General features: G+C 44.3%; 2 protein-coding genes across 4 annotated transcripts; one reads left to right on the top strand and one right to left on the bottom strand.

Annotated features, from left to right (window-relative positions):
* Positions 1 to 176: 176 nt before the first annotated feature.
* LOC134055538 (uncharacterized) lies at positions 177 to 2,657 on the bottom strand. Its single transcript, XM_062511972.1, is given in 3 exon segments — positions 177 to 664; positions 667 to 731; positions 2,497 to 2,657. Coding segments are annotated over 3 exon segments (714 nt in total).
* Positions 2,658 to 2,848: 191 nt separating this feature from the next.
* Positions 2,849 to 16,941, top strand: PRELID3A (PRELI domain containing 3A). 3 transcript variants are annotated; one of them, XM_062487894.1, is made up of 6 exons: positions 2,849 to 2,937; positions 5,204 to 5,372; positions 5,680 to 5,769; positions 6,411 to 6,481; positions 6,574 to 6,676; positions 16,827 to 16,941. In XM_062487894.1, exons 1-6 carry the CDS (start codon positions 2,906 to 2,908, stop codon positions 16,833 to 16,835), a joined length of 474 nt encoding a protein of 157 aa, XP_062343878.1. In that variant the 5' UTR covers positions 2,849 to 2,905; the 3' UTR covers positions 16,836 to 16,941. The 3 variants fall into 3 exon arrangements, with proteins under 3 accessions (XP_062343878.1, XP_062343859.1, XP_062343868.1); XM_062487875.1 differs by lacking the exon at positions 16,827 to 16,941 and adding an exon at positions 11,951 to 13,612; XM_062487884.1 differs by lacking the exon at positions 16,827 to 16,941 and adding an exon at positions 8,274 to 8,327.
* The last annotated feature ends 962 nt before the right edge of the window (positions 16,942 to 17,903 follow it).

Raw genomic sequence — 17,903 nt, 5'->3', positions numbered from 1 at the left:
GAGACCACGCCTTCAGGGGGGTCAAGCGCCGCCCTCTGACCACGCCTACCGCCGTCACCACCGGAGCCCCGCCCTCCCTGGGGCGCACGGGTTTCTCAAAATCCCGGGATCTGTAGGGTTGGAAAAGGTCTGCGGGATCATCGAGTGCAACCTCTGACCCAACACCACCACGTCAACTAGACCATGGCACCAAGTGCGATGTCCGGGCTCTCCTTAAACACCTCCAGGGACAGCGACAACACCGCCTCACTGAGCAGCCCATTCCGATATTTAATCATGCTTTCTGTGAATAATTTCTTCCTAATGTCCAGCCTGAACCTCCCCTGGCGCAGTTTGAGGTTATGTCCTCTTGCCCTGCTTGCCTGGGACAAGATCCCGACCCGCACCTGCCCCCAGCCTCCTTCCAGGCAGCTGTAGAGAGAGATAAGGTCATCCCTGAGCCGCCTCTTCTCCAGGCTAAACACCCTCAGCTCCCTCAGCTGCTCCTCACAGGATGTGTGCTCCAGACCCTTCACCAGCATCACTGCCTTTCTCTGGACGCGCTCCAGCACCTGAATGTCCTTCTGAATTGAGGGGTCCAGAACTGAACTCAGTATTTGAAGTGTTGCCTCATCAGTGCTGAATACAGGGGGGAAATCCCTGCCCTGGTCCTGCTGGCCACACTGTTTCTGATGCAGGCCAGAGTGCCCCTGATCTTGGCCACCGGGACCCCTGCTGGCTCATGTTCAGCTCTTGTTGACCATCATCTCCAGGTCCTTTTCCGCTGGGCCACTTTCGAACCACTCTGCCTGTAGTGCTGCATGGGGTTATTGTGGCCAAAGTGCGGGACGCAGCATTTGTTCTTGTTAAACCTCATGCCGTTGGTCCCAGCCCATCTTTCCAGCTTGCCCAGATCCCTTTGCTGAGTGAAGGGTGCGGGTGAGTCAGCAGGGCACGGCCCAGCCCAGCCCAGCTTGGCTAGCATCACTGAGAAGGGTGGGTCTCCTTACTGCCAGGGCTGGTTTAGCTTGAGGTAATGTTCTACAAAGCCTGGAGGCAGGAAATAAGCAAACCCTCTCCTGTTTTCGCCCCATTATGTAAGGCATTTCATATCAATGTGTTTGCTGTAGAATGGATCCATGCAAAGTCCTCTAGGTGAACTCAGGCATTTTGCATTATCACTGTTATGGAAACATCCCAGTCTGACCATTCACAAGACTATCTGTCAGTCACATGCCCAAGGCCAGAGACTTTCACTGCTGGGGCCAGAGACCCTTTCCAGCAGGCAGCTCCAGTGTGCCCACAGGTGCCCCACTTGATTCCCCTCACACAGCCAGGCCAGGTATCCTTACTGGATCCACCCCAGGTTCCTCATGGCAGAGTCTCAAATGTCTCATTCCATAAAACAATTTATTCATGGTGCAGTAACACAGAAACAGCCCCAGCACATTCCTCTGAGAAGGGACCCCAACAAAGGAACCCTTAGGCTTCTACACTCCCACAGTCTAAGCCACATGCAAATCTCACTCTTACTCATGAGTCTTTGCTCCTGCTGTGTCTCCCAGTGTCCTTTCAGCTGGATGGCACAACCAAAGGGTTGGCAGTTCATGGCCTTTTTTTTCAGGCTCCCCCAGAGAGCTCCACTGACATCTCAATCTGCAGCTTGCAAACCGAGCTACTGCCCTACATGTATTCCTCAACAATCACTTCATCCCTGGGCAAAGCCCTTCATATTGTGTCCTTGGCTGCATGTCACCCCCACAGCTGTTAAAATTCCTGGTTTGATTAAACCAAAACGCTGGTAGCTCACAGAATTCCAGAATCACAAAATGGGAAAGGAAGGATCCACAGTGGGTCATTGGGTCCAACCTCCCTGCTCAACCAGGGTCATCCAAGAGCATATGGCACAGAGTTGCATCCAGCTGCTTCTTGAGTATCTCCAGTAAGGGAGACTCCATGGCCTCTATGGGCAATCTGTTCCAGTGCTTGGGCACCCACACAGTAAACAAGTTCTTCCTTGTATTCAGCTGGAGAGAGTTTCTTGTGCATCGGTTTCTACTGTGGCCTCTTGTCTATTGCTTGGCACCACCGAGAAGAGCCTGAATCTGTCCTCCTGGCAACCTCCCTCTAAATATATATACACATTGATGGTGTCCTCTCTCAGCCATCTTCTCTGGAGGCTGAACAGGCCTAGGTCCCTCAGCCCTTCCTCCCTCATGAGAGGAGATGCTCCACCTCCTTCATTATATTTGTAGCTCTCCACCAGACCTGCTCCTGGAGTTCCAGGTCTCCTTTGTATTGAGGAGTTGGTGGTGAGGGCTTGTTTGTGAGGACCAGGGGGAGCTGTCAATCAATTGCAATGTGGAACTGCTTTCTCAGGATGTGCCTTTCCAGCGCCATCTGTATCAGGGGAGATTTAGGCTGGGTATCAGGAAAAGGTTCTTTATCTAGAGGGTGTTTGGGCACTGGAACAGGCTCCCAGCAAAATGGTCTGCAAAACACAGCACCAAGCCTGACAGAGTTCGAGAAGCGTTTGGATAACGCTCCCGGGCACACGGTGCGACTCCTGAGGCTGTCCTGTACAGGGCTACGAACAGGACTTGGATGATCCCTGCCAGTCGCTTCCAACCCGCGACACAGCGCGACACCGGGCCCAACCTGCGCGCGCTCCTGCGCATGTGCGCCGCGTCGCATCTCCCACGGGCGCGGGAGGGGCGGGGCGGTGACGCAGGCGCGTGACGAGCGTGACGCGCGCGCCGGCCCGAGCCCGCCCCCCCGCGCCCCTCCTGGCGGCCGCTCGCGCTCGCCGGGCCGGCGCGAGGCTGTCAGTCAGCCGGGCGCCGCCGCGCGCCCTGCTTCCCGCCCTGCTTCCCGCCCTGCTTCCCGCCGTTCGCGCCGGGCTCTGAGGGATACACCGCGAGCGGCCATGAAGATCTGGAGCTCGGAGCACGTCTTCGGGTGAGGGAGCCGGGCGGGGAGGGCCAGAGGGCGCGACGAGACCCCGGCGCTTCGCCGGGCCCCGCCGGGGTGGCGGCGGAAATAGGAATGCTGCGGGCGGTGCCGGTCCTGCATCGCCTCGAGCTGCTTCCTGCACGGCCGGACACCGCGCCTGGGCTTGTCCTAGCTCGGGAATAGCATTCCAACAGGATGGAGTGGTAGAGCTGGACCAGCAGTGTGATGGCTTGATAAAGGGCTGGGTGGTCAGGAAAAATAACTTTCAGGTTATAAACAAAAACAAATCCCAGGCTGCTGATGTAGCCGACGATATATTCCAAGAGGTGTGGGCAGAGTGACTGTATCCCTTAGCTTAGCCTCAGGTGCTGCCGCTGAGGTGCCCAGCAGCCAGCTCTGCGTAAATGTTCTTCCCAGCAGCCAGCTCTGTGTAAATGTTCTTTCCATCAGTGCTTTTCTCCATGGAATGTGGTTCTGGCCATCTGATTCCACCTTCGCGTTACGAGGAAACAGCAGGGAAGAGTATCAGGAGGTGTGTAACACAAGCTGTCCCGGGGAGCTGGCGTAGCTCCGGGAATGCCACGTCCGATGATTCCTCTGCTACAGGTGTTCCTAAAGTCTTGAGGCCCGAAGAGAGCCGGGGATGATTGTTCTTAAAATATTTTCAAAAGATCTCAGATGTGTTGCTCTAGATCTCTTTAGTTACCTCAGCACAACTGAGTTCCTTGCGCTGGTGCAGGTACTCGGTGCTCCACTTCAGCATTGGTCTGGTGTAAGGGAACTGTGGTTTATCGCAGGAAATGTCAGGCGGAGGCTGCTTGAGCATGACACAACTCCCGAGGGAATGCAAAAGCTGTTTTTTATTTGACATTTTCTCATCAAGTTCTATATTAGAGCACCCCCATCTTATGGCGTAATGTGTGTGGGTGTAGGTAGTTCATTTGAGTTGTTAATAAAATGTTGTTGTGCCTTATCAGATGTCTGACTCAATCCCTTTGGGACATTTAACAGAATTTTGTCATTTTTAGTTTCCTGTTGATATAGGTGTAGAGTCACCAAAGATGGAACAAGGAACAATCCTCCAGCTCTTCTTCTGCTGAAGGAATTGAGGGCTCTTATTTATCCTGTCTTTCTGACACTTTTCTTATTAGAAAAATAACTTATTTTCCCAACTTTCTGTTTGTTCTTGTAGTGCTGTACTGTCAGTGCCTTTCTGTACCAGTCTTTTTTAAGACTGAAATAAAATCCATTTAAGGCCCTAAGTACAACTCTTTAAGTACAAGTTGGCACCCCTAAGCCTTCTTAACTTAGATACGAATTGTTGAATTTTTAAACACACCTTTAAAGCCTTTAAGGCTGTCATGTCATGACAGTCAGTTATTCTGAATACAGAAATAATTAGGGACAGAATTTCTCAGTTGGCTCAAATCCATGGTTTCTGTAGCCTCCTGTGTTTCAGAAGGAAATATCTGAAGTACCTCAAGAGCTGTGTGGACAGTCTGGCCTTGAGTTGCAGGACTACTCCAATCCCAGGAATTTGAGGTTATCAAAATTTGTTTCATAAAAGCAGTTCTGAGAAGAGTATACATAAGTGAAATTCATGCTAAGAAACTGCTGGGAGCAGTAGTGTAGGTGCAGACATCAGGCTGTGAGTTGATGGGGGTTTCTAAAAATCTGTTTCTTTATTTTGAACTTCCCAATCATCCTTTTTTAGAATTTAATTTCAGAATTAAATTTCACTTTGCCTTTTTTTTTTTTTGCTATAGGAAGGAGCAGAAGCTAGTGATGTCCTCTTTAGTTTATTTGGTATGCTTAGAATTACAGAAAAATTTATGGTGGAGTGGACCCCTGGAGGTCATGTGGTGTAGCCCTCTTCTCAAAGCAGGGCAAGCTTAAGTGTTAGGTCAGGTTGTTTTCCTGGTGGAGTTCTGGAATGAGCTGAGATTTCCACCATCTGCAAGTGCGGGCACTACTTGGAACGTCACTTGTAGCAGTGAGTGACTGTTGCCCCTTGCCTTCATTTTTCTTACTCTTACATTAACAATTCCTTGCTTCAGTCTGGAGAGAAGAATTTAATTTTTCTTCTAGTTTTTGTTTCAGTACTCTCTTACTGCCTTTCCAGGCATAACTGTATTCCAAAGGGACATCTGGGAGCTAGGAAGCTTTACATCCTGTACCATATTGCACAACCTATATCCTGATTTAGTATCATCTGAATACTTGCGATTCAATACAAAATACTTAAAAATGCTCTCGCCTCTTCCTTCTACAGGCATCCCTGGGATACTGTGATCAAAGCTGCTATGAGAAAGTACCCCAACCCCATGAATCCATGTGTGGTGGGAGTAGATGTCCTTGACAGGAGCCTGGACAACCAGGGGAGGCTGCACAGTCACCGTCTTCTCAGCACAGAGTGGGGATTACCCAGTATTGTCAAAGCGGTACATTTTTGCAGCCTTTGTTCTTTATTAAGAGTGTGATCTCTTTTGTGTCATCTGAACTGGAGCTGACTTTGAAGTAGAATGCTGAAATTTGTGTATGTCTGTCAATGCCTTCCAGGCTGGTCTATGCCATTCTCTATGGCTGAAACAATCTAGACAATGAAGTCTTCCTGCTGATCACAATCCTCTGGTATCCATGAGTTTCTTTGTATTTGTTTGGGGTCACTGAGAACTTGGCATTTATGCGTTTTAAGATTCAGTTTGTTTTTGTTTGTTGGATTTTGGTACTTATTTTTTTCCCCTTCAGATATTAGGAACAAGTAGAACTCTGACTTACATAGAGGAACATTCTGTGGTAGATCCAGTGGAAAAGAAGATGGAGCTTTGCTCAACTAATGTGAGTGGTGGCTTACTGATAATTAGTTCTGGAAGTTGGATGTTTTGCTCTTAACATTTAGGTTAGAAATATATCTGTGTCTTTCATTAGAGGCAACAATTTACATGTCTTAATCAGTGTCTTAGATGACTCTTTTCTTCTTATCAAGTACTTCATCATCAAACATTGAATGAGTTCTGTCATTGCCAACAGAAGTTTTAACGTGAAATGCCTTTTTCATAGAATGTAAATGAAATATTGTGCTGTATTTTGGTATTCTGATAACTTGTAACACTCAGATTTAACGTGGGGTTGTCTGTAGGAGAGCCTTGTCTCTGTACAAGAGGCTTTGTCCTTCCTGAGTGTTTATTTTCTGTCTAGTTCAGGTAGTGCTATGGGGGTCTGGAAGAGCCTCTCTTAGTGGCTGGCCATAAAGCTGTTGGTGCTCTGTCGTGTGAATGGGAACTTTGATATAATTAAATCAAAGATGGGAGAAGATGCATTGCCCTTTATAGGTCTTTTTATTGACTGTGTTCTGGGTTTTACATTCTGTGTACAGTATATTGACATTAAATTGAGTGCTCTGCTGTTGAGTAGTGCTGCTGATAACAGAAAAATGAAAGGTGGGAAGTGAGGATTTCAGCTCTGTTTTTGTTCCTAAGATTACGCTCACAAACTTGGTGTCTGTTGACGAGAGACTGGTTTACACACCTCATCCAGAAAACCCAGAAAAGTAAGTAGGGATATTTATGTGTCTTTGTGTCTGGGAGACAATTTGTTAGTCCAGTTCAGTTTAGGTGTTAACCTTCCTTTATTCCCTTACAGGACTGTGCTAACTCAAGAAGCAGTTATTACTGTTAAAGGCATTAGCTTGAGCAGTTATCTGGAAAGCTTGATGGCAAACACAATATCTTCTAATGCCAGAAAGGTATGATTTTGTTCTGTTTTCTCCCTCTCTCCCACCCACCCCATCAGTCTTTCTTTTGAAACAGTAATTGTCAATGGTGTGTGTTGAATGTTGTGTTTAATTTCCCTAGATTTTGTGCACAGTGTTTCAATAGATTTTTTATAGAACCTCAGCAACCTATTTCTAGGAGTTAGTGCTAGTAAAGACTCTAACTTCACTTTCAGCCTTTATAATGGGGATTTATCAGTTAATGCCACCTTACTTTCTATGCTGCTTTTGTCAGTTATTCAAGTTCATATCCATTATTGATCTGTCTCCTTGCCTTTAGCTGAAAGTAATGTAGTGTAAGCAGAAGCATATTCTCTGAGGAGGTGAGACTGTGCTGGCTCACCTGGGTAACACTTCACTGACTGCTCTGTCCTGTGCTTGTTTTTTCTATTTGGCCTGCAGCCATGAAGCTGCTCTTCAGCACAGGCAGAGCTATGGGCATGCTTGTTCTTGGGCACTTTGTCCTATAGTTCTTTAGGGAAGAAATGGAATTGCTAGAGAAGCATAAGTCTTGCTGCCTAACAGCAGGATGAGTGCTGTTAGAAGTTTTAGATTCTGTTCTGCATTGCTGGAGGGGTTCAGCCCAGTGGGAATCTGACCCACATAACTCCTGCTGTGCCAGAGGTCCTGTGCTTCAGCCACCCCTTCATCCTTGTGAGGGATGCTCCTTGACCAAGCCAGTGTAAGCCAGCTTGGTGGGATCAACTAGATCAGAGAGGAGAAAGCCTCCTTTCCAGCCTTCTGTGTGCTTCTCTTAAGGTGAGAGGAAAACATGTTAAAATTAGGGGATGGGGAAGGAGTGGTGGGTCATTTCCAGACACTGAAGAGTACCTTTACCCAGCTGGGTGCTCTCTGTTTGTTTGAAATAGAAGGTATTTCAGTTAAATTTCAGTTCTGTTCTGATCCGGTTTTCATTTAAAAGTCTGTGTGAAGTGTATATTCTTGAAAGAGAGGAACAAACCCTGACTCACAACCAAATTTAAGGCTGACCCAGAGGTGGCAAAGCACTATTTAGTTGACTGGTGTGCCAGATCAAGTTAGGTGCACTTAAAAATGCTGGCACAATTCCTGTTGAGGCATTGGTTACATTTGCATGTCTCTTTTGAAATCAGAGAAATTGTAAATACTTACTGGAACCTGTTGAGGTGTTGCCTGTGAGAGAGCTCAATTTCTTTTAAAGGTTGTTCCATTCTGCCATTTTCAGGGAACACACTGGCTTACAAGCTTCTTGCAAATCAGAAACATCTTCTTGTCCTGTGTATTTCACTGAAAAGTCTCCACAGGTTTTGGACTTGGCAGGAATTTGTAATTGCTATTACCAACTGTTTCTTTGCTAACCAGTGCCTACTGTGCTACTACTAGCTCTTCTTGCATTCTGTGCTGTGCCTCTGTGCTCTAAACACCCCTCTTAAACTTTATGAAGTTACTGAAAAATGTTTTGTTGCTCTGAAGAAATAGGAATTACTGAGACTTTGCTCAGAGGCAGCAGTGGCATGTGATGCTTTATTATTTTTAATGACGATGGAAAAATAATTTTCTGTTTGTTGTAAATCTTTTTGTGTTACTCTAGGGGTGGGATGCTATTGAGTGGATAATTCAAAATTCTGAAAGCGCTCTAAGCTAGCAGTTCTCCACACCTGCAGTTTGTATTAACTAGTGGTAATGCCAGCATTCTTCTTCTTGGTACAGCATTTCAGCTTTCTAGCAAATACGTGCATGGATTGTTGTCGCGTGGATTTCATAAATTACCCTGCATGTACTGTTTTACACATTGCATACAGGAATGGCAGACCTGTTCATTGCACTGCAGTTGCAGAGGGTGAGCATAGTCCAGGCTGGATCCATGCTTGTGCCACTGGGCAGCCAACGTGCTGCAGCCATGTCTTGTGCCACACAGTCTTGCTTATGGCTTGAAGACTGCAAACAACTAGGGATGTGAAGGAGTGTTTCCACCGAGTGTTTGATCTGGTCCTAGTTTCTGTGATTTCAGTATGTAAAGCTGGTACCGAAAGAAATTAATAAATTGGCTAGTGAGTGGAATTGGCTTTATAAAAATGGAACAGAACTGTGTTACTAGGTATAAAATTGATTTCTTGAAACAGGTTGCCTAACGGGGTAATGTTTTGCGTAGCTGAATTGTATTTGCTTTTCTTCTGCCTGAGGAATAGTGTTGCCCTTCTGAGGAAATCTGTGCAAAGCTTGAAGCTGTCAGGATGCCAGGCTGTTCCTGCTTTTCTTTGTCTTGTAGTTATATTAATTTTGGTAGTGACATATCCCTGCAGTTATATAACCGTGAACAAATCTGAGTTCATGCTTGAGAGAACTGAGTGTATTTACCTCTGTGAGACTTCCATGCAGATTGTTGTCCTTCCACTAGTCAGTGTAGCCTGTCCCTGTCATTCCTGTATGGGCTTCTGCTTCAACCAGTAAGATTTCTTAAAAAGAAAGAAATTCATTTTGCTGCTTCTCCTAGATAAGAAAGTTGGGCTTTTTACACTGCTTACTTTGAGATCTGTGTATGCCATGAGTGTTTGCTTTTACTTCTCATTCGCTAAGCTTTTATGGCTGTTTTTCTGGAAAACATCAACTACAAAGGCTCAGCACTTATCAGCCACTTAAGCTCTACCAACAAATCTTCATATGCAGTGCTTGTTCTGCCAGCCACGTCATGCTGCTGACACCTGCAATAATGAATAACACAACGTGCATGCCTGGGGATGAGTGTGCTTGCTTTATGACTGACTGCAGAACTTGTTGTACAGTATGAGAATTTATAGACAGTCCTCTGTCAGATTTTTTCTGATAACTGGGTAGTTTCATGGCACACTGAGGCTTTGGATCTGGTTGAGATTTCTAACTTAATTTCCTCTGCCGAATGTTTCCTTGCCAAAATAATGAGTTTATTCTTAGCTGCAAAATATGACATATATTGTATGCAGGTCTAAGGAGATATATGCAGATCTATATACTCTCAAAAACTGGAGGAAATATCTTGGTGCTCCAGTTGAATGTCATGGATTTTTTTTCTCAATTTATCTCATTAACAGAGATATCAAGTAAAACACAATGATGTGATTGTTTTGAGTCAGGGCCTGAAAAGAATCTTAGTGTTTTTCTACTGAGTGTTTTCTATGGCAAGGGTGTTTGACCTTTTGACAAGTCTTCTTTGGGCAATATAACAAGTATAACATCCAAGCTGTTGCTGTCTCAGTTCTGTGTGCCTGTGTCACCTCAGAGAGGATATTTAAACTTGACTTTTAAATGTCCAAATGCCTGCTTACTGAAAGATGATTCCCCCTCCCTGCCCCCCACTTTTTCCTTACTGGGCATTCACCTCAGTTAATTCACGGCTGGTTACAACTTGTTGCTGTGCAGTAGCTTGCCCATGTCTGGGTGCTTTTATTTGTGCTTTACTGGTGTTCCCAGGTCTTGCACAGCCTGTGGAGATGGTGGAAGTTACTCCCTGCTGAAGAACAGTCACTCTGGTGCTCAAATGGAAGGAGCCCAGAAGTTAAATCATCCCTTCTAAAGTCTATTATCAGCAGCGTGTAGTTAAGTGGACAATTTCAATCATGCTTTCTTGAATATTATTAGTATACTTTAAAGGCTTCTCTTGAACTAATTAACTTAAACCTAGTTCTTGAGATAATTTGGGGTGGAGCTGAATCTTCCTTTCTGAGCCTTGACCAAGAGGCATCTTTATTGTGATACCTGGATGACTTTTCTCAGTTTAAGGACTGCCTGCCAGTGCAAAAGTAGCATTTAGTGTTGATTCTTTGAGTCCCTGGAATAAGGAAAACCCAAAGAGAAACCAAGTCAGCCCTTCACTGACCTTAGTGGGAGAATTGAGACAACTGTGCTCCTATTCACAGTAAAACTTCATCGCTTTTCATAGGTTACACCTTGCACTCTGGATCTGGGGTTTTCATTTTATTCCAGACTAATGTTTCTAGCCTGGCAAAAAAGTCCTTGAAGAGCGTATGAGCTTTCTTCTGACATTCTTTTTCCCTTAGATTTTCAAAGCTCCTTATGCAGATTCTTGTTCATGCTTAGTAGTCTATAAAGGACAACAGCAGATTCTGGACACTGTGATGTTTCTGTGCACTTTATCACCTTTAATAAATACAAAAGTAGCACATCACAGTTGGGAACAAAACTCTATGCAGAAGAGGCCATGCTTGTCCTTTCTGTCAATGTCTGCAGAAGGCTTGAACAGTGACAATGGCTCTCCTGAACATTTATGGCTTTTTGGGCTCAATCCTTTATCTCCAGAATTCTAAACTTGGCCAGAGCCATGTGGCTCCCACTTAGTGCTCTCCACTGTTTGTGTTTCTTATTCTTAGTAGAGTAATAAAGGTGAATGTCACTTGATTTCTCTCTAAATGAGAAAAGGCCAGGTGTTCTCCTGGTCTGATCCCATCTGCTTGCTTTGACAAAAGCTGCTATTCTGAGCTTGCAGAGTTCTAAAATCTTGACTTTGTTTTAGTTAAACTCTTTATTTTCTTGACTTCATTGTGCCGCTGGCTGCATCTTGTGGTCGTTGAGGTGCAGCTGCTGTAGAGTCTTCCTCGGATGATTTTTGGCAGGCTTGTTGCCCTGGGTTCACCAGTTCTTACTGAAGCACTGGCTGTCAGTGCTGAGCTTGAGACGTTCCCATACCTTGACATAAAATGTGCAACTCCAGTCTCTCAATTAGTCTGATTTATCTGCTGGAAAGTTGCTGTATATAAATGTAGAATTCAGTGTGAGTCCACTTCTGAACTCATAATAGATATCAGATCACTTAGCTGCTACTTCAAAGGGCACTTGGAAGATTTTCTTTGTCCTGGATCTTCTCAGAAACTCTCTATATAACTTGGCTAATGAAACTGAGAACAGTATACCTGGATTTTGCCATAAATCTGCTGATATTCTTTGGGTGGTGGGAGCAGCAAACAGCAAAAACAGCAATTCTCTTAGGTAAGGAAACTTGACTACTGAATTAGGCCTTTTGTCTCGGTGTGCTACTGGGGGCTCACACCAGCATTGCATTTGCTTCTGGCTTAGGGGTGAAGCAAATGCCTTTGCAGTGCAATTTCCATAAGAAGATGCTAAGAAGTTATCAATATAATCTGGTATCAAACTATGCAGGGCAGACATGACATTGATTTTAAAACAAGTTTCATGTCTGACAGAGGAAGACCTATAGAAACACGAGCAGTGGTGGTGTGTCTGTTCTGATCCTAAATTCCGATATTTTCCTGGCAGGGTCGGGATGCCCTGGAGTGGGTGATCAGCAAACTAAACACAGAACTGGAAGAGCTGAAGTCCACACGTGAGGGGATCAAACCAGCCATGGCAGCAGCGTCAACAGAAAAATAAAGCCAAATATTTGGGTTCACCAAATAAAACCAAGTAACTGATAGAAAAGTCATATTCTGCAGACTGCTCTGTAGAGCTCCCTCCCCAGGCTGATCTGCAGAGATTTTGTCCATTTATAAGAACACCAGATCAGCAGAAAAGTAACCTCATCCATCATCTCCACAGCAGCTCTTGTTGCTCCTGAAGATTAAACTGACCTCCTGCAGATGCTCTTTTCATTTGAACAATTTATGCTTAACACTGGAAACCAAACATTTAGCACATTTAAAACAGCCTAAATGTGCCTTTTGAAACAAAGGTAGAGGGCATGTTATATTTGCACCATCTCAAACTGAAAAGCTTGAAAAAGAAGCATTGTGTGGGATTAGGAGTTTTTTATGTGAACCTTTGTTCTGTGAAGGACTGATAGGTCCTAGAGCACTGAATTTTGTCTGGTTTGTAATCTGATAATGTCTTATGGCTAGTTAAAGGGAACTACATGAGTCAGAACATGATACTGTAGAATTTGATATTTATCTAGAGGATCATCTTGAAAGGCTTCATCTTGTGTGGAACTAACTCTTCTTAGGTTGTTTAAATGTGCTGTCTGAACAGGACACAGATACTTTACCTCTTAGATGTTTGTATCCAAACAAAGATAAAGTTTCTATTGATGTTAATAACCTAAAATAGTTTTTCTGGTGGGGAGAAGGGTATAATTTATTTTATTATTTATTAATTTGTCCTAGTTCCTCCCCTCCCTATGAGGACAGCAGTAGTGATTACTGCAAGGTGCTGGAAAATACTTATTTATCTCTAAGAAGGGTATTTGTAGGCTACTGGAATGAAGAGACCATGCTGTTCCACTGGTCCTTGCTCTTCACATCATGTCTTAACTGAGGGAGAAATTGATGCAATAACCAGAAGAGTTGGAATGAGAAATGAGCAGAAAATTTTAAATCCAAATGATAAGATTTCGTAAGGAGAAACTTTTCATTCCCTGAATGGAGAAAACAAGAGTACAAGAACCACAAATGGACTCTCCTTTCTAAATGCTTTCTGTTAACTACTGACTACCCGTGTAACCAAACCTTTTCAACACTTTTCCACATGGGTTTTAAAATACTTTGAAATGCTTCTCATTATCTGGAAAAATATCTCAAATAACTGCAGAAACTTTCCTATTATATATGCATAAATATATATTGGTAGTGACTCTAGCCTTGTCTGATGTTTACAGAATTGTCATATTTGATCCAGATGGAGTATTATGTTTCTCAGACAGAGCCCTCTGTAAGGGCATTTTAACTTATTTTTTGGTGTGCACACAAAGTGAAATAAATGTTGCAAGGATGTTTACTTGTTCAAGTGGCAAGCATGTGCTCAGGAAGCCGTTTAAAGAGCATGAGTTACTTCTAAAGAAATAGAAGAGTATAATTTTGGTCACTGTTTTGATCTGATAATTTTGAAGTGTTTGTAACTTAAGGGAATTTTCAGCATTCATATTCTGTTTAGTTTGAAAGTAAACTTTAATTTGGGTGTAACTAAGTTACATGATCCTAATGAATAAAATACTTTAAAAATACGTCTATTCAAGGCAGTTAAATGAATAGCAAATATTTACAATGCTCTTTTTATGTGGACCTGAATTACTTTCTTGACACTTTGTTTCCTTCTTGCAGGAGCTAATTGCTGTCTGCTTCTGTTGCAGCATCTCCTTGGTGTTTCATTCCTCCCTGGTTTTGGGCTGCTTTCACTCCACCATTTCCTGCCACTTAGGAACTATGTGGCTAAATACCTGGTTTTCCAGTCTGTCTGCTGCTCCACTTCCCAGGCATCAGCACCTTTCCTACCTGTGCTCAGTCCTTTCCTGCTTTTCTCTAGGCTAAAGGAGAGCAGGGAAGCTTTGGGTAGGAAAAAGACCAATTTCTTCTGGAGGCCATTCTGTCGCTCAGCTCCCTCTTGTCTTAGGGGTAGGTGCCAGTTGTGCATCCATGGGATTATTGATCCTCCTGTGGCTGCTCATTTTGCCAGTGTGTACAAAGGACCTTGCAGTGGGTCACACTGGAACGAGGTAGGCTCCAGTGTTTAGGAGATGAAGTGGTTCTAAATTTCCCATAAGCTTTCCTGGGCACTTTTTGCCCCGTTCCCTGCCCTTATTGTTGGCATATGGGGCTTCCATCCTTCTTTTCCCTTGGCCATGTGACTGGTGAGATTGATGGGATCCAGTGGGATCTCCAGCTATCTGTGCTGTGTGTAACACTGTTTCTGAAGCATCCCAATTTGCACTGAGTTGGCTCTTGAGGCAAAAAAAACCCTCTTGCCTTTGGAATTGTTTATTTTCGTTGCTCCCTAGAGAAATTCCTCCATCTTTTTTTACTGGAAATGGCTAAAAAGTATTTCTGAAGTTGGTTTTATGTCACATGCATTGACTGACGTGTCTCAAAGACAGAAAGTTGCACGTGAGGGGTAGTGTTGGGCTGCTTGTGGGAGCAGCAGAGCGCAGCTTTTTGGATTGGAGCAGGAGGAAAAGGATATGTAGGAGGAAAAAAATGTGTAAGGCAGAAATGGTGTAAAGTCAGCCCTGATTTACTTGGAGGCATCTTGAAGTGCTGGGAGCCAAGCAGAAGAAAGCTCTGCTTGTAACCATGTTGATTAAATAGGTAGCAAGTGCCATCTTGAATAAGAATTCTTCACTTTGAGAGTTGAAAGTGGAACTGAAGTAGGGTTTTGGAGCTGTGAGAGGGAGGTTGTTTGCAGCAGCTGTTCAAGCTGCAGTTCGGCGTTCCTCAGCTGCTGGGTTGCAATTCAATGGAAACGGAGCAGGGGGCGTGATGTAGGGAGGTGGTTGGATTTTAAGAATTTGGTGCCAGCACATAAGGTCTCCACACTGGATAGAAGTGTGGCTGCTCTCCCCATCCCTTACAGCTGTGCCACACATGCCTGCTGTGGAAGGAAGAAGCTGGGAAGAGCTGTTTCCTGGCTGCAGGGGAAGCAGCAAGGGAAGACACCAGCAGTGGTTCCCAGAACATGGCAAACTGGCCATGTTGGTTCTTGGCACTGAAGGATTTTAAGATGCTGAAGATCCCAGACTCAAAGTAGATTGGCTTCTGGTTGATGTCTAGTTTTTGTGCTGCTGCAGGCTCATGTTAGCAACAAAAGGTATTAACTTAAAACAGTGTAGTCAAATGGTCTGGTGTGTAATTAGTTTGGTTTCTTTAGACTATCCTTTCTAAATTTGGTCTTGTGCCAGTGTGAGTCTTCCATGCTCCCACATGCTTTTTATTTCTTTTCGTCCATCAGGTCAGCAGGCATAATGCAGGATTATATTTGTTGGGACAACAGGCAATCCTAGTGAAAACTTCCGTATTCTTGAAAGTTTTGCCTGAAGCTGCAGTAGGTGGTGTCAGGAACTGCTGCAGAGTACAAACTGGGCACTGATGTACTGACAGGACATTACAGTAATAACCTAGCACCAAGTAAATGACCAGCCATGTTCCTTGAGGAGACACTTTTCATTCAGATCCTGAGGTGAAGCAGTGGTGGGTAGGCAACACCATTCCTAATGTTACACCTTCCTAGACTGAGAACTGTGAAGGCCAGGGCTGTAAAGTGTCTATGTACCCTATGGTGCTATCCAAAATAAAAAATAATAAATAAATAAATAAATAAATGCCCTGTGCAGTTCAAAAAAAAACACTTCTGGATGTGACTGTGATAATATCTAATGTGCTGTTGGTTTTCTGAGAAAGCTGCAGAAAAATAATTTCCATTAGTCTGTAGGCAGCAGGATCCCGTACCAGTCTCCCTGGAGCTTGCTGTAAGCCACACACTGTTCAAAAGCTCTGCAGGAGTCCTCTGGAGCTGGACTAGTTACTCCATTTGGGACTGGCAGCTGCTTCATTTTGCATTAGAACTGGAAAGACTTATCTAAAATCACTAGCCTTGACTTGTAAGTAAGACCTTATTTATCTAATAAGCTATCTTCTTACCCCTCCCAACACTACTTGTCACCTGTCAGAATCATGCAGGTTATGGGCTAAGCCTTTTAATCACAGCTCCAGGGAGCAGGTCATGCTTTCACTATGGATTTGTTCACTGAGAAGGCATTTCTGTGAAACAGAAGTCCTGTCCTTTAAATTTTTCCACAGCTGAGATGACTGAGGTATGATTCTCACTTTACTGGAAGGCACCTGCAAGTGAAGTGATCAGTAAGGTCTCCTAATGTGGGGTCCTGCTGGTACAATACCTTCTCTTTTACTTTGCTATAATTTTGTTTCTGACCTTGCTAAGATCTGCAGCAGCTAAGGTTCAGGGCTCTGCCTGGCCAAACAACTGTGGAGCATCTCCTTGCCAGCTGTGCTCTGTAAGAAGTGGTGCCCATGGTCTTCACAGTTCCCTCAAGAAAGCAAGAGCAATGCAGTAATTTTGAAGAGCTTTTTATTAGTAATACATAAACAAGAAATTGCATTTCAGTACCACATAACATGGAAACAAGCAGAAGACAATTCTGTTGCCTTTCGCTGTTAGAGCTGATGCCCCTGGTGTCCCTGAAGATGCACAGATGGTACATGCACAGTGACAGCACAGAAGCAGGGGAAGCTTGAAGGGGAAGGGTTTGTGCTTTAGGTCTGTTCATGTCCAAAAAGTGCACCTCTGCACTTCCTGTTTGGATTTTTGTTTTCCTTTATTAAAGAAGGGGGTTAGGGAGATGGAACCAGCTTTAACAGAAATACAGCTCAAAACCCCTTCTTGTTATCTTCATTTTGCTTTTGATTCACAGGTAGTGTAACCACCAGCCCTTCGATACGAACATGCCCACCCTAAATGTCTCAGCTGGAGCTGAGCCTTGGGCTCTGTCTCTCCTGAAAGCTGGGCCATAAGAGCGCTGCCTCTCAATGGAGCTGTGCCAGCTGAACTGGTGCTTATTTCCACCAAACTTTGGAAGCCCACCTCCTGCAGAACTTACATCAACTCATGCCCATGTCCTTTAATTCTAGATTTAGTAGATTTCTGAACTCACATTTCTGAAGTCCAGTTAAAAAATCCCACACCACACTGTCTGGCCCAGGACCCATCCTGCAAAAGCCAAAAGTGTTGCTGGCTCCCATTTCTAAGCACTGGTGTCACTGGTTAGAGAAGTGCAGAGGACCTGAAGGTTACTGGAAACATCTTCAGCTGCATCGGAGGGACCAAGAATATTTTTTTTCATACTGAATGCTCTTATGGGTTGTTTTTTTTTAAAAAAAAAAAAAATCAAATGTATCAATAACCTAACAGGTCCTTTTCAGCTGTGAGTTTTGCAGTAGCAGCCTGGCACGTTGGAAGACAATCTGCTTACAAATGTATTTTTAATTAGCTATAGTAAGGCCTGTTCTGAAGGGTCTGTTGCAAAGCACTTCCTCTAGAAATGTTCTACAGAACCTATCTCACTGACCTTTGCAGACAGCAGCAGCTCCCATTACCTCAGGACACAGAGTCTGGGCTACCTCACATCTGACACTCAGTTCAGCCAGGCACTGCCACTGAAAAACAGCCTGACCAGGGAAGAAGCTGCAATGTTACTGAACTGATTTACTTCAAATAAACAAATTAAGCTACTACTGTATACCTGTTTAGCTCCATCTCCTGATTATGCCCCATGACATTTGTTGAGTGCAGACTCACCATAGAAAAATTCATTCTCAAGTCTTTGCTAGTCAAAGTATTGTAAAGTTTCACCTCTCTGGAATTTTTTTCACCTGGAAGTAGGACTAATTGTTTTCAAGTACTGAAAGCAGATGGAAACTTGCACTGCAGGATCCTTTCAGCTCTAAGCACTCAGCTCTTCAGCAGCAGCTCCCAAAATTATTTAAACAGT

The sequence above is a fragment of the Cinclus cinclus genome, chromosome 1 (genome assembly GCF_963662255.1).
Source record: "Cinclus cinclus chromosome 1, bCinCin1.1, whole genome shotgun sequence".
Lineage (NCBI taxonomy): Eukaryota > Metazoa > Chordata > Aves > Passeriformes > Cinclidae > Cinclus > Cinclus cinclus.
The sequence above is the reverse complement of the archived record's forward strand: the minus strand, read 5'-3'. Positions and strand labels throughout refer to the sequence as shown.